The sequence below is a fragment of the Nerophis ophidion genome, linkage group LG18 (assembly GCF_033978795.1).
Source record: "Nerophis ophidion isolate RoL-2023_Sa linkage group LG18, RoL_Noph_v1.0, whole genome shotgun sequence".
NCBI lineage: Eukaryota > Metazoa > Chordata > Actinopteri > Syngnathiformes > Syngnathidae > Nerophis > Nerophis ophidion.
The window spans coordinates 45,449,413-45,475,272 of record NC_084628.1 but is presented as its reverse complement, the minus strand read 5'-3'; the positions used below and the strand labels follow the sequence as shown (position 1 = coordinate 45,475,272).

The window sequence follows — 25,860 nt, the reverse complement described above, 5'->3', positions numbered from 1 at the left end:
TGTCCTTTGTCACCGATTCTGTTCATAACTTTTATGGACAGAATTTCTAGGTGCAGTCAAGGCGTTCCGGTTTGGTGGCTGCAGGATTAGGTCTCGGCTTTTTGCAGATGATGTGGTCCTGATGGCTTCATCTGGCCGGGATCGGTTCGCAGCCGAGTGTGAAGCGACCGGAATGAGAATCAGCACCTCCAAGTCTGAGTCCATGGTTCTCGCCCGGAAAAGGGTGGAGTGCCATCTCCGGGTTGGGGAGGAGACCCTGCCCCAAGTGGAGGAGTTCAAGTACCTAGGAGTCTTGTTCACGAGTGAGGGAAGAGTGGATCGTGAGATCGACAGGCGGATCGGTGCGGCGTCTTCAGTAATGCGGACGTTGTACCGATCCGTTGTGGTGAAGAAGGAGCTGAGCCGGAAGGCAAAGCTCTCAATTTACCGGTCGATCTACGTTCCCATCCTCACCTATGGTCATGAGCTTTGGGTCATGACCGAAAGGATAAGATCACGGGTACAAGCGGCCCAAATGAGTTTCCAGGTCTCTCCCTTAGAGATAGGGTGAGAAGCTCTGCCATCCCGGAGGAACTCAAAGTAAAGCCGCTGCTCCTTCACATGGAGAGGAGCCAGATGAGGTGGTTCGGGCATCTGGTCAGGATGCCACCCGAACGCCTCCCTAGGGAGGTGTTTAGGGCACGTCCAGCTGGTAGGAGGCCACGGGGAAGACCCAGGACACGTTGGGAAGACTATGTCTCCCGGCTGGCCTGGGAACGCCTCGGGATCCCCCGGGAAGAGCTAGACGAAGTGGCTGGGGAGAGGAAAGTCTGGGCTTCCCTGCTTAGGCTGTTGCCCCCGCGACCCGACCTCGGATAAGCGGAAGATGATGGATGGATGGAAATGAAAGTCGGAGTTTAAGAAAAAAAATCACCAACATGAAAAAAATGCAAATTGTAAATTGTAATTACGTTATAATCGGGCAGAGGCGGGCATTGGGGTTCCTCCCTGTGTTCGTTCACAACGCTGTTCTGACGCGGTCCCGGCAGCTTCATGATTTCACTCAGGGCCTCGGTTTTCCTCACGGTGTCTGCAACAACACACCAGCAGACAAACACAACGGCTGTTAGTTTACGTAATTACACAAAAGCGTTGCACCTTTAAAGGCATTACAGAGCACACCTTCATGCACGACTTACAGGTAACATCAGGTGTTGACTGCCTTGCGTAAATAAACATAAGAAACGTGTCCCAGCAAATATCACAAGCAGTAACAAGTGACAACAAAAGCAATCCAACATATAACAAACTACTGTTGAAGCCAAGTTCTGTGTCATGTCTTCTTGGTAAAAGAATCCTGCTCTACCAGTTTTTGTACATACCTGTAAAGTCCCATTGGAATGCAATGCACACAAACTGTATAAAACTATATATTTTTTAAATGTATTGATTTCATTACTGAGTGTTTTGTGTTTATTATTACCTACTTAGTGGTTAGAATGTCCGCCCTGAGATCAATCAATCAATCAATCATTCAATCAATCCTCGGTTCAGATCCCACATAAGGGCAAGGAAACAACTCACAACCCAGCGGGATGTCAATGTGAATGGCTATGAGAAACCTTGGAGAGGACCCCAGATGTGGGTGACTCTAGGGGAGACCGCATGCAATGGATGTTGAGTGGGTCTAACATAATGTGAAAGTTCAGTCCATAGTGTATCTAATATAATAGTAAGAGTCCAGTCCGTAGTGGATCTAACATAATAGTGAGAGTCCAGTCCATAGTGGAACTAACATACTATTGAGAGTTCAGTCCATAGTGGAGCTAACATAATATTGTGAAAGTCCAGTCCCTAGTGGATCTAATATAATAGTAAGAGTCCAGTCCGTAGTGGATCTAACATAATAGTGAGAGTCCAGTCCATAGTGGATCTAACATAATAGTGAGAGTCCAGTCCATAGTGAATCTAACATAATAGTGAGAGTCCAGTCCATAGTGAATCTAACATAATAGTGAGAGTCCAGTCCATAGTGGATCTAACATAATAGTGGGAGTCCAGTCCATAGTGGGTCCAACATAATAGTGAGAGTCCAGTACATAGTGGATCTAACATACTATTGAGAGTCCAGTCCATAGTGGATCTAACATAATAGTGAGAGTCCAGTCCATAGTGGATCTAACATACTATTGAGAGTCCAGTCCATAGTGGATCTCCATCTTATCTTGCTGATTGTATTGTACCATATGTCCCGGCAAGAAATCTGCGTTCAAAGGACTCCGGCTTATTAGTGATTCCCAAAGCCCAAAAAAAGTCTGCGGGCTATAGAGCATTTTCCGTTCGGGCTCCAGTACTCTGGAATACCCTCCCGGTAACAGTTCGCGATGCTACCTCAGTAGAAGCATTTAAGTCTCACCTTAAAACTCATTTGTATACTCTAGCCTTTAAATAGACTCCCTTTTTGGACCAGTTGATCTGCCGTTTATTTTCTTTTTCTTCTATGTCCCACTCTCCCGTGTGGAGGGGGTCCGGTCCGATCCGGTGGCCATGTACTGCTCGCCTGTGTATCGGCTGGGGACATCTCTGCGCTGCTGGTCCGCCTACGCTTGGGATGGTTTCCTGCTGGCTCCGCTGTGAACGGGACTCTCGCTGCTGTGTCTTGGATCCTCTTTGGACTGGACTCTCGCGACTGTGTTGTATCCATTGTGGATTGAACTTTCACAGTATCATGTTAGATCCGCTCGACATCCATTGCTTTCCTCCTCTCTAAGGTTCTCATAGTCATCATTGTCACCGACGTCCCACTGGGTGTGAGTTTTCCTTGCCCTTATGTGGGCCTACCGAGGATGTCGTAGTGGTTTGTGCAGCCCTTTGAGACACTAGTGATTTAGGGCTATATAAGTAAACATTGATTGATTGATTGATTGATCTAATATAATATTGTGAGAGTTCAGTCCATAGTGGATCTAAAATAATAGTGAGAGTCCAGTCCATACTGGATCTAACATAATAGTAAGAGTCCAGTCCATAGTGGATCTAACATTATCGTGAGAGTCCAGTCCATTGTGGATCTAATATAATAGTGAGAGTCTAGTCCATAGTGGATCTAACATAATATTCTGAGAGTCCAGTCCATAGTGGATTTAACATAATATTGTGAGAGTCCTGTCCATAGTGGATCTAACATAATAGTAAGAGTCCAGTCCATAGTGGATCTAACATAATAGTGTGAGTCTTGTCCATAGTGGATCTAACATAATAGTGAGAGTCCTGTCCATAGTGGATCTAACATAATAGTAAGAGTCCAGTCCATAGTGGATCTAACATTATCGTGAGAGTCCAGTCCATTGTGGATCTAATATAATAGTGAGAGTCCAGTCCATAGTGGATCTAACGTAATAGTGATAGTCCAGTCCATAGTGGATCTAACATAATATTCTGAGAGTCCAGTCCATAGTGGATTTAACATAATATTGTGAGAGTCCAGTCCATAGTGGATCTAACATAATAGTGAGAGTCCAGTCCATAGTGGATCTAACATTATATCGTGAGAGTCCAGTCCATAGTGGATCTAACATAATAGTGAGAGTCCAGTCCATAGTGGATCTAACATAATAGTAAGAGTTGCCTGGAGGTGTTGTTTTAGAGCGGTTTTGAAGGAATATAGAGATGCACTTGTTGGGAGTGCATTCCACAATGATGTGGCATAGAAAGAGAATGAGTTAAGACCTTTGTTAGATCGGGATCTGGGTTTAACGTGGTTTGTGGAGCTCCCCCTGGTGTTGTGGTTATGGCGGTCATTTACGTTAAGGAAGTAGTTTGACATGTACTTCGGTATCAGGGAGGTGAAGCGCATATTATAGACTAGGCTCAGTGCAAGTTGTTTTACTCTGTCCTCCACCCTGAGCCAGCCCACTTTGGAGAAGTGGGTTGGAGAGATGTGTGATCTGGGGTGAAGGTCTAAAAGTAAACAGACATAAGTAAACCAAAAACTTACGTGGCATGGGACAAAGAAACAGAAGCAGACCTAAATACCTCAAATACCAACACAACAAAAAAACATGGGTGACATCGGTTTATAAAGCTCTCTGATTAGCGATCAGAAGCGGGTGAGCCTCTGATCGCCAATCAGAGGCAGGTGAGATTAATCAAGACACCAGCAAGTAAATTAAGAAAGGAACGCTGAAACAGAAGCAGACCTAAATACCTAAAATACCAACACAACAAAAAAACATGGGTGACATGGGTTTATAAAGTTCTCTAATTAGGGATCAGAAGCGGGTGAGCCTCTGCTCGCTTATCAGAGGCAGGTGAGATTAATCAAGAGACCAGCAAGTAAACAAAGAAAGGAGCACTGAAACAGAAGCAGACCTAAATACCTCAAATACCAACACAACAAAAAAAACATGGGTGACACGGGTTTATAAAGTTCTCTGATTAGCGATCAGAGGTTCACCCGCCTCTGATCGCTAATCAGAGGCAGGTGAGATTAATCAAGAGACCAGCAAGTAAACAAAGAAAGGAGCGCTGAAACAGAAGCAGACCTAAATACCTCAAATACCAACACAACAGAAAAACATGGGTGACATGGGTTTATAACATTCTCTGATTAGCGATCAGAAGCGGGTGAGCCTCTGATCGCGATCAGAGGCAGGTGAGATTAATCAAGAGACCAGCAAGTAAACAAAGAAAGGAGCGCTGAAACAGAAGCAGACCTAAATACCTCAAATACCAACACAACAAAAAAACATTGGTGACACGGGTTTATAAAGTTCTCTGATTAGCGATCAGAGGTTCACCCGCCTCTGATCGCTAATCAGAGGCAGGTGAGATTAATCAAGAGACCAGCAAGTAAACAACTTGCTGGTCAAGTGCATTTGCAACTTTATAGTTGCAAATGCATCTACAGGTTATCCATACATCTCTGTGCCATGTCTGCTTTAGCACCGCCGGTAAATAGCATGTTAGCATCGATTATCGTAGCATGTTAGCATCGATTAGCTGGCAGTCACGCCGCAACCAAATATGTCTGATTAGCACATTAGTCAACATCAACACTTTACACACCTGCCCCCAGTGCCACCCACACTGGTTTAAATTGAACTTAGATATTGGGTGTCACTTAGTAAAGCGCTTTGAGTCACTAGAGAAAAGCGCTATATAAATGATCTGAGAGCCATATGTAGTCATCGAAAGAGCCATATCTGGCTCTAGAGCCATAGGTTCCCTACCCTTGCTCTAAGGAGATTATTTATGACTGAAAAATGTTACAGAAGAATGTTTACATGGAATGTGTGTTTAGTAGCTCGGTTGGTAGAGCGGCCGTGCCAGCAACTTGAGGGTTGCTGGTTCAATTCCCGCTTCCGCCATCCTAGTCACTGCCGTTGTGTCCTTGGGCAAGACACTTTACCCACCTGCCCCCCAGTGCCACCCACACTGGTTTAAATGGAACTTAGATATTGGGTTTCACTATGTAAAGCGCTTTGAGTCACTAGAGAAAAGCGCTATATAAATGATCTGAGAGCCATATGTAGTCATCGAAAGAGCCACATCTGGCTCTAGAGCCATAGGTTTAGAGATGATTTATGACTGAGAAATTTAACAGTGTGAATGAAGAATGTTTACATGGAATGTGTGTTTAGTATTTCCTGTCCTTTAGTTCCTGTCTCGTGCTCTTATTTTGGGTTCAGCTTCCTGTTTGTCTCTCTGTGTCCTGTTTCCACTCAGCTGCGGCTGATTGGCATCTGGTCACACCTGGTGTCAATCAGCCAGCTCCTACTTTACCTGCTTTGTTCCTCCAGTCAGTGCTGGATCGTTGTATTGTTGTTGCCTCATGTCACTCTTCCCGTGCTACCTGTCGTGTCATTTTGTTACACCCCCTACCTGTCATGCTACACTTTGTCCTGGTCGTCGTAGCGAAAAGCTGTTTCTGTTAGCATTAGTTATTTCCAGTTTTTCTTTTCGCTATCCACTAGCTTCCAATGCTGAAGTTCTTTTTTGTTTTTCTGGCTCCCGGTGCTAGCTCCCTCAGTTGGTTTCTGTTTAGTTTTAATTAAATCATGTCTTCTTATCCAAGGCCTGCCTCCGTCTCTGCATCATGGGGCTCAACAAGAACTGCCCCTGGCAGTGTGTTCTGTATTGTCACTGTAGAGACAGATCTTTACATTCAGTTCATACTTTACTGGGAAAATACTGTTTACATAATGTAAATAGTCTCCTGTGAACCAGCAGCACCTGCAATGCATAAATGTCTACATACTATAATATAATATGAGCCACGATATGTGTTGGGTCTGCCGTAAACCCTCATTTCTGGGCCTGACTCTGGTAAATGCGTTTCCGCAGGGTGCGAATTATTCATTATGAATGGGATATTTTCACAGCTGGAGCATAAAAAATAAAAAAAAACTGTTTACTACTTTCTAAATATGTATTTTTTAACATTATGAGAGCAATCTGGATGTGGAAAAAAAACACACAAAAAAAAACACCCATATAATGCTGCTTGAGGCCTAGCCAAAAAGTGGCCACTATGATGGTTTGGTCCAATACTACTCTCCCGTCCAAAGGCAAAACCTAGTAACGCACGTCTAGCTGATTTTGAGAGAACAAAGGAAAACCAATCTATCTTGATGCTGTCTTACAAAGATCTACAAAGTCACCGATCATAATATTTTATTAGAGCGTATCAAAACACGAATTGGTATGTCAGACTCAGCCCCGTCTTGGTTTAACTCTTATCTTACTGACAGAATGCAGTGCGTCTCCCATAACAGTGTGACCTCGGACTATGTTAAGGTAACGTGTGGAGTTCCCCAGGGTTCGGTCCTTGGCCCTGCACTCTTCAGCATCTACATGCTGCCGCTAGGTGACATCATACGCAAATACGTTGTTAGCATTCCCTGTTATGCTGATGACACCCAACTCTACATGCCCCTAAAGCTGACCAACACGCCAGATTGTAGTCAGCTGGAGGCGTGTCTTAATGAAATTAAACAATGGATGTCCGCTAACTTTTTGCAACTTAACGCCAAAAAAACGGAAATGCTGATTATCGGTCCTGCTAGACACCGACCTCTATTTAATAATACAACTCTAACATTTGACAACCAAATAATAAAACAAGGTGACTCGGTAAAGAATCTGGGTATTATCTTCGACCCAACTCTCTTGTTTGAGTCACACATTAAAAGCGTTACTAAAAAGGTCTTCTTTCATCTCCGTAATATCGCTAAAATTCGCTCCATTCTGTCCACTAAAGACGCCGAGATCATTATCCATGCGTTTGTTACGTCTCGTCTCGATTACTGTAACGTATTATTTTCGGGTCTCCCCATGTCTAGCATTAAAAGATTACAGTTGGTACAAAATGCGGCTGCTAGACTTTTGACAAGAACAAGAAAGTTTGATCACATTACACCTGCACTGGCTTCCTGTGCACTTAAGATGTGACTTTAAGGTTTTACTACTTACGTATAAAATACTACACGGTCTAGCTCCATCCTATCTTGCCGATTGTATTGTACCATATGTCCCGGCAAGAAATCTGCCTTCAAAGGACTCCGGCTTATTAGTGATTCCCAAAGCCCAAAAAAAGTCTGCGGGCTATAGAGCGTTTTCCGTTCGGGCTCCAGTACTCTGGAATGCCCTCCCGGTAACAGTTCGAGATGCTACCTCAGTAGAAGCATTTAAGTCTCACCTTAAAACTAATTTGTATACTCTAGCCTTTAAATAGACTACCTTTTTAGACCAGTTGATCTGCCGTTTCTTTTCTTTTTCTCCTATGTCCCACCCTCCCTTGTGCGGTGGCCATGTACTGCTCGCCTGTGTATCGGCTGGGGACATCCGCCTCCGCTTGGGATGGTTTCCTGCTGGCTCCGCTGTGAACGGGACTCTCGCTGCTGTGTTGGATCCGCTTTGGACTGGACTCTCGCGACTGTGTTGGATCCATTGTGGATTGAACTTTCACAGTATCATGTTAGACCCGCTCGACATCCATTGCTTTCCTCCTCTCCAAGGTTCTCATAGTCATCATTGTCACCGACGTCCCACTGGGTGTGAGTTTTCCTTGCCCTTATGTGGGCCTACCGAGGATGTCGTAGTGGTTTGTGCAGCCCTTTGAGACACTAGTGATTTAGGGCTATATAAGTAAACATTGATTGATTGATGATTGATACAAAAGTGTTCTAAGTATACCTCAGCATCTCTCCCACCATATTCTGGTGCTACACTATTCTAGAAAAATCGTACTAAACTAAGATTCAAGTGGAACCCGCACGTTTAACAAGAATGCATTTCTCGGATTGAGCCGCTCCTACCAGAGAACGGCGGCCTCTTTTGCGGTTCCTGACTCCAGCACTCCTGCATGATGCCGACCATCTGGTCACACTCCGGGGGTTTAGGTTCGGGCATTATCTCCACGCTGGGTCTCTTCCCGTGCGACACCTGCAAGAGCACGGCGGTCATGCTGCACCCTGGACGCACAAAAGAATGCACACATGTACGTTACATTGTTCCAAAATGATTGAAATGACCCTTTTCCACGTGTCGGCTTTTGCAAAAATGGATTTAATTCAACCCCACCTGCGTAAGGTTTCTGCTGAGTCAGAATCTCCCAGATGACTATTCCGAAACTGTAGAGAAAATTGGGTTTGAATGTATAGCTTTCATTTGTAGTGAATACATCCTGATGTGTAAATAGAAGTCACCTGTACACATCGTAGAAAGGTCCTGGAGGACTGCAGGACTGACCGAGGTTCTCAGGAGGAATGTAGCTGATATTCCCTCTCGCCATCAGATGCTCTATGAGCAACTTCCTGTCCGTTCCTTCTTCCCAGTGGATTAAACCGAAGTCTGAAATCTGAAATTCAAACAATTAATTGCACGTAGGATGAGTTGTACACATACCAATATTCTGGGTACTGGTACTAAAATGATTTCGATACTTTTCAGTACTTGTTAGAATGATTATATATATATATTATCATCATAACTTTATGCTTAAGGGCCGTTACTATAAAGTATTGTCAATTTGTGCTGAAGTGGTATGTCTGTATTTGTGCAGAGCTAGCAATCCAAAAGATTGATAGCCTTTTTTATCAGTGTTGTGTCCAGACTCGGCCTGCTGACTGCCAAGGCTGAACATTGGGTACCGGGACCAGACAAAGCAGAGACTGGGCGATAGCACCAGTACTCGGCCTGCTGACTGCCAAGGCCGTACATTGGGTACCACTGAGCGATAGCACCAGTACTCAGCCTGCTGACTGCCAAGGTCGGACATTAGGTACCGGGACCACACAAAGCAGAGACTGGGCGATAGCACCAGTACTCGGCCTGCTGACTGCCAAGGCCGAACATTGGGTACCGGGACCAGACAAAGCAGAGACTGGGCGATAGCACCAGTACTCGGCCAGCTGGCTGCCAAGGCTGAACATTGGGTACCGGGACCAGACAAAGCAGAGACTGGGCGATAGTTCCAGTACTCGTCCTGCTGACTGCCAAGGCCGAACATCGGATCCCGGGACCATACACAGCAGAGACTGGGCAATAGCACCAGTACTCGGCCTGCTGACTGCCAAGGCTGGACATTGGGTACCGGGAACAGACAAAGCACAGACTGGGCGATGGCACCAGTACTCGGCCTGCTGACTGCCAAGGCCGAACATCTGGTACCGGGATCAGACAAAGCAGAGGCTGGGCAATAGCACCAGTACTCGGCCTGCTGACTGCAAAGGCCGAACATTGGGTACTGGGACCAGACAAAGCAGAGACTGGGCGATAGCACCAGTACTCGGCCTGCTGACTGCCAAAGCCGAACATTGGGTACCGGGACCAGACAAAGCAGAGACTGGGCGATAGCACCAGTACTCGGCCAGCTGGCTGCCAAGGTCGAACATTAGGTACCGGGACCAGAGAAAGCAGAGACTGGGTGACAGCACCAGTACTCGGCCTGCTGACTGCCAAGGCAGAACATTGGGTACCGGGATCAGACAAAGAAGAGACTGGGAGATAGCACCAAGTGTCAACATATTTGCATTTTTTTTATAATCCTTATTGTGTCTAACTGGAGTTGTCGAGTCTACGCCCTTCCCTCAGCGACTGTGATGTAATAGGGACTTTCCTAGTCGAGGAGGTGTAAAGGCTTGAATTCTAGAACGTAGTTTGAATCTGTAACTAGAGTACAGCCCAAAACACGTGTCTCCTCATGAGCTAAATTAGACTGTCTCTGCATGATTCCTTGCTTCTTGTCTGGTTATTAGATGTCATCAGTGTTTGAACCTGACAGTACATTTCTAAATAAAGGGGACCACAAAAAATGGCATAATTGGCTTTATTTTAACAAAAAATCTGATTGTACATTAAACATGTTTTCTTATTGCAATTTTGTCCTTAAATAAAATAGTGAACGTACAAGACAACTTGTCTTTTAGTAGTAAGTAAACAAACAAAGGCTCCTAATTTAGTTGCTGACATATGCAGTAACATATTGTGTCGTTTTCCAATCCAATTTTTTTGTCAAAAAGGACAAATGGTAGAAAATGAATTATTAATATACTTGTTCATTTACTGTTAATATCTGCTTACTTTCTCTTTTTAACATGTTCTGTCTACACTTCTGTTAAAATGTAACAATCACTTATTCTTCTGTTTTTTTGATGCTTTACATTAGTTTTGGATGATACCACAAATTTGGGTATCAATCTGATACCAAGTCCTTACAGGTCATATTCAAAGTCCTCATGTGTGCACACTGCAAAAACTGAAGTCTAAGTAAGATTAAATATCTCAAATAAGGCTGATATTTTCTGTCTGATAAGATAATTCTTCTCACTAAGCAGATTTTATGTTGGTCTTTTACTTGTTTTAAGGGTTTTGGTCCTAAATGATCTCAAAAAGATATTACAGCTTGTTGCTGAGATTTGATGACCTATATTGAGTAAAACATGCTTAAAACTAAAATATCAACCGTTGCAAATCTGTGTCATCAACACTCACAAGTATAAAACTACTTTTTTAAAATTATAACTTCTTATATCAAGCATTGCGAAAAAAAAATCATGACTTTGACACAATTGTGTCACATATTAAAACGGATGTGTCAGGCTAGGACTTGGTCTTGGGTTGTTTTCCCGAGGTGCGAAGCGAATGGAATGGAAACGGCGTGAAGGTTTAATTTATTTACTCAAACTAAAAACAGGAACAAACAAAAAAGCGCTCACAATGGAGGTACAAAACTTGGGCTATGAAACAAAAGACTAGCACAAAGGCTATAAACTATAAACATGAAACAAAAACACTTGTGCTAAGGCATGAATGACAAAAACTTACGTGGACAAAATGAATGAATGGAGCAGATAATCGAGGTCGTGAATCGAGGTTGCCAGACTGACTAAAGTGGTAACTGTGGCTTAAATAATGAACATGATAAGGGAAAACAGGTGTGAGACAAGACAGGTGAACTGATTGGTCGTCATGGTGACAAAACAGGGAGTGAAAAACAAAAGGAGTCCAAAGGACCTGGTATTCCTAGAGAGTCTCCCATCCAAGTACTAACCAGGCCAGACACTGCTTAGCTTTGAGAACTAACAAGATTGGGGATGCTCAGGGTAGTACGGACGTACAAAACTCACGATCGGATATGACAGATGAAAACTAAATCAGTTGGCATGGTAACAAGACAAACAAGGAAATGCAAAACAGAACTAAATGTCCAAAAAACTAAACATAGCATGACCAAAACAAAACATGAACCATAGGCGTGACAGGATGACAGCCAAAGGGACTTTGCTGTTTTATTTTCAATAAAACAATAGAAAATAGGTACTTATATAGTAGTGCATTTATTATTAGTGAGAATTTACCTATTTTAAGGTGTTTTTTGGGTTATTGATGTTAGATAACTTGATTTGTTTTGGAAAGTCCTGACAAGCCAATTGTTCTCGTTCTATTGGAAGATAATGTTGCTTACTTCAAATAAAACACCCCTAATTTTTGTATTTTTTTTTTATTGTTTTTGAACACTGACTTTTTGCAGTTCTGGGACGTATTTCCTGAGTTTATAAACCTAATACAAATAGAAAAAAAAAACGAAATAAGATGTGATGCCAAAAATAGACATATTCATAGTAGTATGGACTAGATACGCTACTGTACTTGGTATCATTACAGTGGATGTCAGGTGTAGATCCACTCATGGCGTTTGTTTACATCGTGACGCCGGTAAGCTGATTGATTGATTGAAACTTTTATTAGTAGATTGCACAGTACAGTACATATTCCGTACAATTGACCACTAAATGGTAACACCCCATAAGATTTTCAACGGGGTCCACGTTAATTAATTCATGGTGTGTAGTAAAGCCCGTCTAGCTATTTCTCGTCTTTTTTATTTTATTTTATTAATTTGTCACAAAATAGTACCCGGAATGTAAGTTTTAATAATCACACAACAATAATTTAGAATGAATGTTATATGTCGAGTTTTTCTTAAAGGGGCTGTTTGCAACATTTACACGGATGCCTAGAGGGCGCTAACGTTCCAATGAATTTTACACAGTACTTCTAGGACGTAATGACGTAACTAAATATGTCGGCAACACGTGCATCGGCCTCGGGTGTTGTCAGCTAATAATAGCAATTTGAGTAGCCGACGTCCATCATGACAACAACGTGACTGCAAATTGCTCGCTGCGTCTCTTGAACTGCTTTTGCGTGTGTGCACGCGCTCTCCCTGCATGCACGGGCAGGTAAAAACTTTGTTATTGTGAGAAAATACAGACAATTGTCAAACAAAAGTGTTTAGTTAAACATGAAGTACAAATGTGTACTTCATGTTTAGTGGCATGCTGATTCTTATTTTTACACCTTTTTTTTCCAAATTCCATTGTATGTTATACTCTTCTGACACCACCAGATGGCAGTATTAGTGTCCACATAAGTGGCCATAAGACCCCAATTCAGTATTGTACACAATTTTGGAAATAAGAGCTAAAAGGGTGCTGTCCACGTAGTGGCCACTAAGCCTTTAAAGCAGGGGTGCCCATTACGTCGATCGCGAGCTACCAGTCGACCGCGGGGGGTGTGTCAGTCGATCTCCAGCCAGGCTTTTAAAAATAATAAACCTAAAAACTAGTGATCATCAATCTTCACCAAGACGTCACTTAAATGACATTCACGGTACCGGAGGGTCTTGTGAGATGACGCTGGCTGCTGCAAGATCATTATTATGAAAATATGACCGAGAGGAAGGCGAGAAACACTTTTTATTTCAACAGACTCTCGCGCCGTACCTTCCGTCAAAACTCTAAAGGCCGACTGCACATTTCCTATCTTCACAATAAAAGCCCTGCTTCATGCTGCCTGCGCTAACTAAATACAGAGTCTCGGAAAACTGGCGTGCACAAGCGATCCCTCAGAAAGCTGGCGTGCACATCACTTGTGCACGCCAGCTTTCCGAGACTCTTATTTTGTTAGCCCAGGCAGCATGAAGCAGGGCTTTTATTGTGAAGATAGGAAATGTGCAGTCGGCCTTTAGAGTTTTGACGGAAGGGATGGCGCGAAAGTCTGTTGAAATAAAAAGTGTTTCTCGCCTTCCTTTTTGTCATTTTTTCATAATAATGAACTGGCAGCAGCCAGCGTCATCTCACAAGACCCTCGGGTGCCGTGAATGTCAATCAAGCAAGCTACGGAATTTGCCGCCAATGTTTTTCTTGTAAAGTGTATGGAAGCTGGATGAATTAGATGCCAAAAACCAACCACTTTCATGTGGTATTGTACAGAAAGGACAACTTTTTTTCTCCTCCATTTGAAAATGTGGGCGTTATCATCATTACTGTCTGATTCCAATCAATGCAAGTCATCAGAATCAGGTAATACACCAACTTATATTCTTGTCTTTGTGAAAGAAAGACATCTATATGTGTTACACATGCTTGTATTATCATTAAACACATTTAACTTGTTTACAAAAATGTCTCTTTCATAAATAAATAAATATAAATGATATATATAAATGAGGTAGATCCCCTCGAGTTGGTCAATTGAAAAGTAGCTCGCCTGCAGAAAAAGTGTGGCCACCCCTGCTTTAGAGCATGGCTGTCAAACTCTGGCGCGCCGTGTAATTTAATTTGGCCCTTGAGGCAATAACAATTTACCATTAGAGCTGGCCCGCCAGTATTATACAGCGTCGGAGCCGCTGTAACACCGCATTCACCGCTAATACTCATATTTGCCAACCCTCCTAATTTTCCCGGTAGACTCCCAAAGTTCAGTCCCCCTCCCGAAAATCTCCCGGGGCAACCATTCTCCCGAATTTCTACCGATTTCCACCTGGACAACTGTATTGGGGGCGTGCATTTAAGGCACTGCCTTTAGCGTTCTCTACAACCTGTCGTCACGTCCGCTTTTCCTCCATACTGACAGCGTGTCACATAATATTTGTGGCTTTTACACACACACGCACAAGTAAATGCAAGGCATACTTGGTCAACAGCCATACAGGTCACACTGAGGGTGGCCGTATAAACAACTGTTACAAATATGCGCCACACTGTGAACCCACACCGAACAAGAATGACAAACACATTTCGGGTGAACATCCGAACCGTAACACAACAGAACAAATACCCAGAACCCCTTGCAGCACTAACTCTTCCGGGAAACTTCCAGCAAACTGACCAATAATTTACGTTTTATTCATGCATTTTCTCTTGCTACTTCAAGGCTTGAATGTTTGGTTCATTCATTATTGTTATTTTATCTTAAAATTTATTATTAGCCTGTGGAAAAAAAATGATATTTACCTCAGAAGATTGCAAATAGAAAAAAAAGCATAACATTTTTATTTAAATTTTATTTGATATGCCATTGATATTTTTTTAATATTATTATTTGAAACTGGATTTTGCATGTCACTAAAGTTATATAAGCCTTGCTTGTTCAATATTTATTGCAAAACTTGTTTGGGTTCTTATTAAAAGGTTAATTTGTTCAACCTTGACTTCCATCACCTCGTCCTTGTCTACCAAATGTTGGCGGGGTGTGTGAATGCATTAATGTGAGCTTTGATGACATTGGGGCGGTGCCAGCGACTTGAGGGTTGCAGGTTCGATTCCCGCTTCAGCCATCCTAGTCACTGCCGTTGTGTGCCACCCACACTGGTTTAAATGTAACTTAAATATTGGGTTTCACTATGTAAAGCGCTTTGAGTCACTTGAGAAAAGTGCTATATAAATATAATTCACTTCACATTATGAAGTGTTCTGTACTCCCGTTTTGCATTTTTTGCCAGGAGGTGTAAGTTGTGTTGCACATTCAAACAACCTCATTATTGAACCTTTTTGAAGTCATACCTTATAAGTAAATGAAAGGGGAAAAAAAATGGTCAAATATTTACTTAAGCCCAGGCAGTGACTCGTGTGCCCTGGAAGACTTGTAAAGAAGAACGTGGGCACATAAAAACATCTCTGCAAACCCTGGACGATAATCTGTTTCGCCCTGCAAGAGAACTTGAAAAAATTTATTTTCCAAGCATGAACAAAAGCTACAAAGAACAAAAGCCCGGATCTCATTTGGAGTAAAATTCTTGGCAGACTTGAAAAGACTTCTTCGTGCTGCGCAAACCTGACACAGTCTGAGCTCTTTTGCCAGGAGGAATGAGGACATTTTGCAGTGTCTAAATGTGCCAGACAGACTTGGAAAAAAATATAATAAAATGAAAAAAATGCCTCCTAAATTCCAATTCCATCCATCCATCCCTCTTTTTCCGCTTATCTGAGGTCGGGTGGCGGGGGCAGCAGCCTAAGCAGGGAAGCCCAGACTTCCCTCTCCCCAGCCACTTCGTCCAGCCCTTCTTGGGGGATCCCGAGGCGTTCCCAAGCCAGCCGGGAGACATAGTCTTCCCAACGTGTCCTGGGTCTTCCCCGTGCCCGAAATACCTCCCTAGGGAGGCATTCGGGTGGCATCCTGACCAAATGCCCACGCCACATCATCTGGCTCCTCTCCATGTGGAGGAGCAGCGGCTTTACTTTGAGTTCCTCCCGGATGGCAGAGCTTCTCACCCTATCTCTAAGGGAGAGACCCAAACTCATTTCGGCCGCTTGTACCCGTGATCTTGTCCTTTTGGTCATAACCCAAAGCTCATGACCATAGGTGAGGATGGGAACGTAGATCGACCGGTAAATTGAGAGCTTTGCCTTCCGGCTCAGCTCCTTCTTCACCACAACAGATCGATACAGCGTCCGAATTACTGAAGACGCCGCACCGATCCGCCTGTCGATCTCACCATCCACTCTTCCCTCACTCGTGAACAAGACTCCGAGGTACTTGAAGTCCTTCACTTGGGGCAAGATCTCCTCCTCAAATCGGAGATGGCACTCCACCCTTTTTCGGGCGAGAACCATGGACTCGGACTTGGAGCGCAATTCCATCGCATAAATTCAAATTGCGCTTGCAAACAGGAAGTACAATTGCAATTTGATGAAATTCCATTTTATATATTTCTATATATATTTATACTTCTATAAACAAGTTGGCGCCAGTCCCCCCCCATGACCCCAAAAGGGAATAAGCGGTAGAAAATGGATGGATAAACAAGTTATCGATGCTTTTGATCAGAAGGAGCTGCGCATGGACTTCATTTATAAGTAAAGGTAAGACCATAATAACAATTTTTTTTTTAAATTAAATGTGCTTTTCTTGATATCCTTACATCACACTCAAATTTTTAAGCGCATGCCTAAATTTACCGCATGCCTTGGTTAAGTGCCGGAGTGAGATGCGGTTTTAAAATTATTAGCGCATGCTTGCCTTTACTGCATGCCTTTGGTAAGCGCCGGAGTGAGAAGAAGTTTTAAATTACTTAACAATTCAAGGAATTACGGTAGGTCATAAAATCTCAGCTGTAGTATCTTACTGAGATCATTTAGGACCAAAACCCTTAAAACAAGTAAAAGACTAACATAAAATCTGCTTAGTGAGAAGAACTATCTTATCAGACAGAAAATAAGCAAATATCACCCTTATTTGAGATATTTAATCCTACTTAGATTTCAGTTTTTGCAGGAAGGAGGACTAATTTTCTTACTGATTGTCAGGCTTGCCGCTGACAGTTTGTTTGTGTTTTAGTTTCTCCTCTGTGTGTTTAGTATTTCCTGTCCTAAGTTCCTGTCAGCATTCTTATTTTGGTTCAGCTTCCTGTTTGTCTCCCTGAGTGCTTTGTTTCCCCTCAGCTGCGGCTGATTGGCACCTGGCCACACCTGGTGTCAATCAGCCCGCTCCTATTTGTACCTGCTTTGTCTTCCAGTCAGGGCTGGATGATTGATTTGTCGATGTCACTTCTTGTCGCTCTTGTCAATGTCGTGTCGTACTTTGTCAATGCAGCGTTGCGGTAAGCTATGTTTGATTGCGTTTTTTTTTTTAGCTTACTGCCTTTTGTTCCCTGCTTCCAAGTTTGTTTTTTATATTACATGTACAACTTTTGTTTCCTGCTCAATACCTGCTAGCTTCCACGCTAGGCCTTTTTGTTTTTGCTAGCTTCCATGCTAAGCTCCGTTTATTTTCTAGTTCCCATGCTAGCTCTCTTTGTTTGTTATCCGCCTGGTGCGTGCTTTGTGTTAGTACCCTTTTGTTCTTGTTCTATTATTTTAATTACATCATGTTGTACTATTCGATGCCTGCCTGCATTGTGGGGTTCATCACAAACTGACTCGGGGCGGTTTAGCTCGGTTGGTTTTGTTTTTGCTAGCTTCCATGCTAAGCTCCGTTTATTTTCTAGTTCCCATGCTAGCTCTCTTTGTTTGTTATCCGCCTGGTGCGCGCTTTGTGTTAGTACCCTTTTGTTCTTGTTCTATTATTTTAATTCAATCATGTTGTACTATTCGATGCCTGCCTCCATCTCTGCATCGTGGGGTTCATCACAAACTAACTCGGGGCGGTTTAGCTCGATTGGTAGAGTGGCCGTGTCAGCAGGTTCGATTCCCGCTTCTGCCAACCTAGTCACTGCCGTTGTGTCCTTGGGCAAGACACTTTACCCACCCAGTGCCATCCACACTGCTTTGAATGTAACTCAGATATTGGGTTTCACTATGTAAAGCGCTTTGAGTCACTAGAGAAAAAGCGCTATATAAATATAATTCACTTCACAACTCTGACACTCATGAGCAAGTTCCTGTTTTCCTTGGTGTTTATTTTTACTTCCATGGTGACGACTCTTGTTTTCGTTTGGCATGCTGCGGCTCCTAAACTCATAATGAAATGTTAAAAGTTACCTAATAATCGCTGCCATGCCAATGCCCTGAGGTGAAACAAAACAATATTCATTCTCCCTTCAGCCAAGCCGACAAATTTTTTTTTTTTTTTTTTTTTCCCTTGGCCTCAGTCTGCACCCCCTCTCCAAGGCCCAGGCTAAGACCGATTTTTTTTTATTTCATTTTAATCTTCTATTCCCCCCCCCTCCTTGTTTACCTGTATCTCATCTTTTTTTTGTAAGGGGCGCTGGAAGCCGGCAGACCCGTCAGCGATCCTGTTCTGTCTCCCTGTAATGTTTGTCTGATCTTGAATGGGATTGTGCTGAAAATTGTAATTTTCCTGACGGTATGAATAAAGTACTATCTAATCTAATCTAATCTAAATGATATTTTTCCACCCTAGACGTAGGTTGTTTTGCGGCTCACATTCCTCCGCCGGCGCGTACTGTAACTCGTCCTCAAGCGAGTCTTTTGTTGACGGACCAAAATTCCCTTTTAATTGATTTACGGGAGCGAGCTCATAACCGCCCCAAAAAAAATTCATAACACGAAACGCAGTGAACCGAGGTGCTGTCATGCAGGGGGAAAAAAACAAAACAAAATACCGACCTTGACATGAAGGTGATCATCCAGCAGAATGTTGGTTGTCTTCAGGTCGAGATGAAGTATTGGCGGTCGCAGGCTGTGGAGAAAATTCATGCCCATTGAGACCTCGTGGATCATCTGGAACTTCTTAGGCCACATCAGATTGACATTATAAAGGAGATTGTTCAGGGATCCGTTGTTCATGTACTCCATTACTATAGCAGGAGCCTCGTTGCAAACCCCGTAGATGCACACTATGTACTTGAATTTCACTTTCGCTAAGTTGGACGCCGCTTCCATTGCTCTCCTGCAACACAAAAGAAATATCCATTGAAGAGCGACGTCAAATATTAGTTGGAAAATTGTGTTAGATGTAAATATAAACAGAATACAATGATTTACAAATCATTTTCAACCCATATTCAGTTGAATATGCTTCAAAGACAACATATTTGATGTTCAAACTCATGGGTGTCAAACTCTGGGCGATAGAAACATCTCTGCAAACCCTGGACGATAATCTGTTTCGGCCTGCAAGAGAACTTGAAAAAATGTATTTTCCAGCAAGCCAGCAAGCATGAACAAAAGCTACACAGAACCAAAGCCCGGATCTCATTTGGAGTAAAATTTGTGGCTGACTTGAAAAGACTTCTTGCTAGGAGGAATGAGGACGTTTTGCAGTGTCTAAATGTGCCAGCCAGACTTGGAAAAAAAATATAATAAAATCAATCAATCAATCAATGTTTACTTATATAGCCCTTAATCACTAGTGTCTCAAAGGGCTGCACAAACCACTACGACATCCTCGGTAGGCCCACATAAGGGCAAGGAAAAACTCACACCCAGTGGGACGTCGGTGACAATGATGACTATGAGAACCTTGGAGAGGAGGAAAGCAATGGATGTCGAGCGGGTCTAACATGATACTGTGAAAGTTCAATCCATAATGGATCCAACACGGTCGCGAGAGTCCAGTCCAAAGCGGATCCAACACAGCAGCGAGAGTCCCGTTTGCAGCGGAGCCAGCAGGAAACCATCCCAAGCGGAGGCGGATGTCCCCAGCCGATACACAGGCGAGCAGTACATGGCCACCGGATCGGACCAGACCCCCTCCACAAGGGAGAGTGGGACATAGGAGAAAAAAGAAAAGAAACGGCAGATCAACTGGTCTAAAAAGGGAGTCTATTTAAAGGCTAGAGTATACAAATCAATCAATCAATCAATGTTTACTTATATAGCCCTAAATCACTAGTGTCTCAAAGGGCTGCACAAACCACCACGACATCCTCGGTAGGCCCACATAAGGGCAAGGAAAACTCACACCCAGTGGGACGTCGGTGACAATGATGACTATGAGAACCTTGGAGAGGAGGAAAGCAATGGATGTCGAGCGGGTCTAACATGATACTGTGAAAGTTCAATCCATAATGGCTCCAACACAGTCGCGAGAGTCCAGTCCAAAGCGGATCCAACACAGCAGCGAGAGTCCCGTTCACAGCGGAGCCAGCAGGAGACCATCCCAAGCGGAGGCGGATGTCCCCAGCCGATACACAGGCGAGCAGTACATGGCCACCGGATCGGACCGGACCCCCTCCATAAGGGAGAGTGGGACATAGAAGAAAAAAGAAAAGAAACGGCAGATCAACTGGTCTAAAAAGGGAGTCTATTTAAAGGCTAGAGTATACAAATCAATCAATCAATCAATGTTTACTTATATAGCCCTAAATCACTAGTGTCTCAAAGGGCTGCACAAACCACCACGACATCCTCGGTAGGCCCACATAAGGGCAAGGAAAAACTCACACCCGGTGGGACGTCGGTGACAATAATGACTATGAGAACCTTGGAGAGGAGGAAAGCAATGGATGTCGAGCGGGTCTAACATGATACTGTGAAAGTTCAATCCATAATGGATCCAACACGGTCGCGAGAGTCCAGTCCAAAGCGGATACAACACAGCAGCGAGAGTCCCGTTCGCAGCGGAGCCAGCAGGAAACCATCCCAAGCGGAGGCGGATGTCCCCAGCCGATACACGGGCGAGCAGTACATGGCCACCAGATCGGACCGGACCCCCTCCACAAGGGAGAGTGGGACATAGGAGAAAAAAGAAAAGAAACGGCAGATCAACTGGTCTAAGAAGGGAGTCTATTTAAAGGCTAGAGTATACAAATCAATCAATCAATCAATGTTTACTTATATAGCCCTAAATCACTAGTGTCTCAAAGGGCTGCACAAACCACCACGACATCCTCGGTAGGCCCACATAAGGGCAAGGAAAAACTCACACCCAGTGGGACGTCGGTGACAATGATGACTATGAGAACCTTGGAGAGGAGGAAAGCAATGGATGTCGAGCGGGTCTAACATGATACTGTGAAAGTTCAAATCCATAATGGATGCAACACAGTCGCGAGAGTCCAGTCCAAAGCGGATCCAACACAGCAGCGAGAGTCCCGTTCACAGCGGAGCCAGCAGGAAACCATCCCAAGCGGAGGCGGATGTCCCCAGCCGATACACAGGCGAGCAGTACATGGCCACCGGATCGGACCGGACCCCCTCCACAAGGGAGAGTGGGACATAGGAGAAAAAAGAAAAGAAACGGCAGATCAACTGGTCTAAAAAGGGAGTCTATTTAAAGGCTAGAGTATACAAATCAATCAATCAATCAATGTTTACTTATATAGCCCTAAATCACTAGTGTCTCAAAGGGCTGCACAAACCACTACGACATCCTCGGTAGGCCCACATAAGGGCAAGGAAAACTCACACCCAGTGGGACGTCGGTGACAATGATGACTATGAGAACCTTGGAGAGGAGGAAAGCAATGGATGTCGAGCGGGTCTAACATGATACTGTGAAAGTTCAATCCATAATGGATCCAACACGGTCGCGAGAGTCCAGTCCAAAGCGGATCCAACACAGCAGCGAGAGTCCCGTTCACAGCGGAGCCAGCAGGAAACCATCCCAAGCGGAGGCGGATGTCCCCAGCCGATACACAGGCGAGCAGTGCATGGCCACCGGATCGGACCGGACCCCCTCCACAAGGGAGAGTGGGACATAAGAGAAAAAAGAAAAGAAACGGCAGATCAACTGGTCTAAAAAGGAGGTCTATTTAAAAGCTAGAGTATACAAATGAGTTTTAAGGTGAGACTTAAATGCTTCTACTGAGGTAGCATCTCGAACTGTTACCGGGAGGGCATTCCAGAGTACTGGAGCCCGAACGGAAAACGCTCTATAGCCCGCAGACTTTTTTTGGGGCTTTGGGAATCACTAAAATGCCTCCTAAATTCCAATTCCATCGATCCATCCCTCTTTTTCTGCTTATCTGAGGTCGGGTCGCGGGGGCAGCAGCCTAAGCAGGGAAACCCTGACTTCCCTCTCCCCAGCCACTTCGTCCAGCCCTTCTTGGGGGATCCTGAAGCGTTCCCAAGCCAGCCGGGAGACATAGTCTTCCCAACTTGTCCTGGGTCTTCCCCGTGCCCGAAATACCTCCCTAGGGAGGCATTCGGGTGGCATCCTGACCAGATGCCCAAACCACCTCATCTGGCTCCTCTCCATGTGGAGGAGCAGCGGCTTTACTTTGAGTTCCTCCCGGATGGCAGAGCTTCTCACCCTATCTCTAAGGGAGAGACCTGGAAACTCATTTCGGCCGCTTGTACCCGTGATCTTGTCCTTTCGGTCATGACCATAGGTGAGAATGGGAACGTAGATCGACCGGTAAATTGAGAGCTTTGCCTTCCGGTTCAGCTCCTTCACCACAACGGATCGGTACAACGTCCGAATTACTGAAGACGCCGCACCAAATTTGGCCCGCCGTGCAATTTCATTTGGCCCTTGAGGCAATTAAAAAATTAACAGAGCTGGCTCGGCCGGTACTACACTGCATTCGCCGCTAATACTCATACTTGCCAACCCTCCCAACCATTCTTCCGAATTTCTCCAGATTTCCACCCGGACAACAATATTGGGAGCATGCCTCTAGCGGTGTCAACAATATGTTATCACGTCCGCTTTTCCTCCATACAAACAGCGTGCCGGCCAAGTCACATGATATATGCGACTTATACACACACTTAAGTGAATGCCACACATACTTGCTCAACAATCATACAGGTCAGACTGAGGGTGGCCGTGTAAACAACAGATATGCGCCACACTGTGAACCCACACCAAACAAGAATGACAAAAAAACATTTCGGGAGAACATCTGCACCGTAACACAACAGAACAAATACCCAGAACCCCTTGCAGCACTAACTATTCTGGGATGCTACAATATAAACCCCCCCACCCATCTCATTGTTATTTTATTTTAAGATTTATTAGCCTGTGAAAAAATGTAATGTTGATATTTACCTCAGAAGGCTGCAAATAGAAAAGATGCATTAATAGTTTTATTTATATTGTATTTTACCATTGATGTTTTTGTTTGTTTTTTGAAAGTTGATTTTGCACTATTAAGTTACATAATTATTGCTTGTTATGTATTCGTTGTTCAAGCAAATCAGTGTAGCAAACTGAGCAATAATTAACAATTTATTCATGCACTTTCTCTTGTGACAAAGAAGTTGGGAAAGGTGGCAATAAATACTGATAAAGTTGAGGAATGCTCATCAAACACTTATTTGGAACATCCCAGGCTAATTGGGAACAGGTGGGTGCCATGATTGGGTATAAAAACAGCTTCCCAAAAAATGCTCCGTCTTTCACAAGAAAGGATGGGGCGAGGTACACCCCTTTGTCCACAACTGCGTGAGCAAATAGTCAAACAGTTTAAGAATAACCTTTCTCAAAGTGCAATTGCAAGAAATTTAGGGATTTCAACATCTACGCTCCATAATATCATCAAAAGGTTCAGGGAATCTGGAGAAATCACTCCACGTAAGTGGCATGGCCGGAAACCAACATTGAATGACCGTGACCTTCGATCCCTCAGACGGCACTGTATCAAAAACCGACATCAGTCTCTAAAGGATATCACCACATGGGCTCAGGAACACTTCAGAAAACCACTGTCACTAAATACAGTTTGTCGCTACATCTGTAAGTGCAAGTTAAAGCTCTACTATGCAAAGCGAAAGCCATTTATCAACAACATCCAGACTGATGCAAAGTGGAAAAGTGTTCTGTGGTCTGACGAGTCCACATTTTAAAAAAAAGGGTTGTACTTGTATAGCACTTTTCTACCTTCAAGGTACTCAAAGCGCTTTGACACTACTTCCACATTTACCCATTCACACACACATTCACACACTGATGGAGGGAGCTGCCATGCAAGGCGCCAACCAGCACCCATCAGGAGCAAGGGTGAAGTGTCTTGCTCAGGACACAACGAACGTGACGATTTTTGTACTAGGTGGGGATTGAACCAGGGACCCTCGGGTTGGGCACGGCCACTCCACCACTGTGCCACGCAAATTGTTTTTGGAAATACTCGACATTCTGTCATCCGGACCAAAGGGGGAGCGAACCATCCAGACTGGTATTGACGCAAAGTTCAAAAGCCAGCATCTGTGATGGTGCATTAGTGCCCAAGGCTTGGGTAACTTACACATCTGTGAAGGCACCATTAATGCTGAAAGGTACGTACAGGTTTGGGAACAACATATGCTGCCATCTAAGTGCCGACTTTTTCATGGACGCCCCTGCTTATTTCAGCAAGACAATGCCAAACCACATTCAGCATGTGTTACAACAGTGTGGATTCGTAAGAATAGAGTGCGGGTACTTTCCTGGCCCGCCTGCAGTCCAGACCTGTCTCCCATCGAAAATGTGTGGCGCATTATGAAGCGTAAAATACGACAGAGGAGACCCCGGACTGTTGAAGGACTGAAGCTCTACATAAAACAAGAATGGGAAAGAATTCCACTTTCAAAGCTTCAACAATTAGTTTCCTCAGTTCCCAAACGTTTATTGAGTGTTGTTAAAAGAAAAGGTGATGTAACACAGTGGTGAACATGCCCTTTCCCAACTACTTTGGCAAGTTAATTATTATCTGCAAAAAAAATAATAATGTTTATGAGTTTGAACATCAAATATCTTGTCTTTGTAGTGCATTCAACTGAATATGGGTTGAAAAGGATTTGCAAATCATTGTATTCCGTTTATGTTTACATCTAACACAATTTCCCAACTCAAATGGTTTGTAATACAAACAATGATAATTCCTCACTTGTACATTTCTGGACATGCACTGGTGTCCAAAACCTTTAGGGCGCACTTCTCCCGCCATAGCTTGACCTTCACTTGGTAGACCTGACCGAACGTGCCTTCTGCTACTTTAATCCGGTCCGTCTCAAAGTCGTCCTTCTTGAAGTGCTTCAGTGATCCATTGGATGGTTCCGGGTAATCCATAAATGCCGTCATCCGCTCCGCACGAGCCCCGTTAACACAGCCGCTGTCTAATCCCAATCATCGGCCGGATTCTGCCTCGTAGACGCATCGACCAGCGTTGCCACGGGGATTTAAGTGTGTGTGTGTGTTTGCACGGTGCATCCAGTAAAACACCTGTAGAGTCAACAACTGTGGGCGGAGCCAAGCTTTGGGAACTGGTTCGTGTCACAATGTCGCAGAGCCGGTTTGAAACTAAAATGTGGTTACTCTTCCTGTCCTTCACAGAAATGCTGATCAGGCTGGGATTATAAACAGACTTGTTTATATGAAACCAAAAACTGGGGTAAGACTTCGGACAAACAAATGATGGAATCACCAGAACTGGAGGAAGTTGAATTTTGTAGAAGAAGAAACAGACATGGCATAAAACTACAGTATAGTCACTTTCTGGATTTTAAAACAAACTCAAGAACATAAATTGTATCATATTTAGATCTAACAGTCTGACACAAATAAGGAATCACTCAATTCTGAGACAAACATTGTCCGATCAGCCTGTAAATTTCTATTGCCAAATAATGGAATCACCAGAATTGGAGGAAATTAATTCAGTTGTTGAATTTTGTAGAAGAAGAAACAGACATGGCATAAAACTACAGTATAGTCACTTTCTGGCTTTTGAAACAAACTCAAGAACATAAATTGTGGTAGTCAGTA

At 43.9% G+C, this 25,860-nt stretch overlaps 1 protein-coding gene across 1 annotated transcript in view; it reads right to left on the bottom strand.

Moving 5' to 3' along the window:
* Positions 1 to 25,308, bottom strand: part of ankk1 (ankyrin repeat and kinase domain containing 1) — a 50,092-nt gene extending 24,784 nt beyond the window's left edge. The window contains exons 1-6 of the mRNA XM_061878243.1: positions 24,983 to 25,308; positions 18,834 to 19,116; positions 8,688 to 8,839; positions 8,563 to 8,612; positions 8,298 to 8,453; positions 951 to 1,069 (exon numbers count right to left, since the gene is read on the bottom strand). Of these exons, the coding sequence (XP_061734227.1) occupies positions 951 to 1,069; positions 8,298 to 8,453; positions 8,563 to 8,612; positions 8,688 to 8,839; positions 18,834 to 19,116; positions 24,983 to 25,176 (954 nt within the window). The 5' untranslated portion in view covers positions 25,177 to 25,308. The remainder of the gene's footprint in view (positions 1 to 950; positions 1,070 to 8,297; positions 8,454 to 8,562; positions 8,613 to 8,687; positions 8,840 to 18,833; positions 19,117 to 24,982) is intronic.
* Between the last annotated feature and the right edge of the window lie 552 nt (positions 25,309 to 25,860).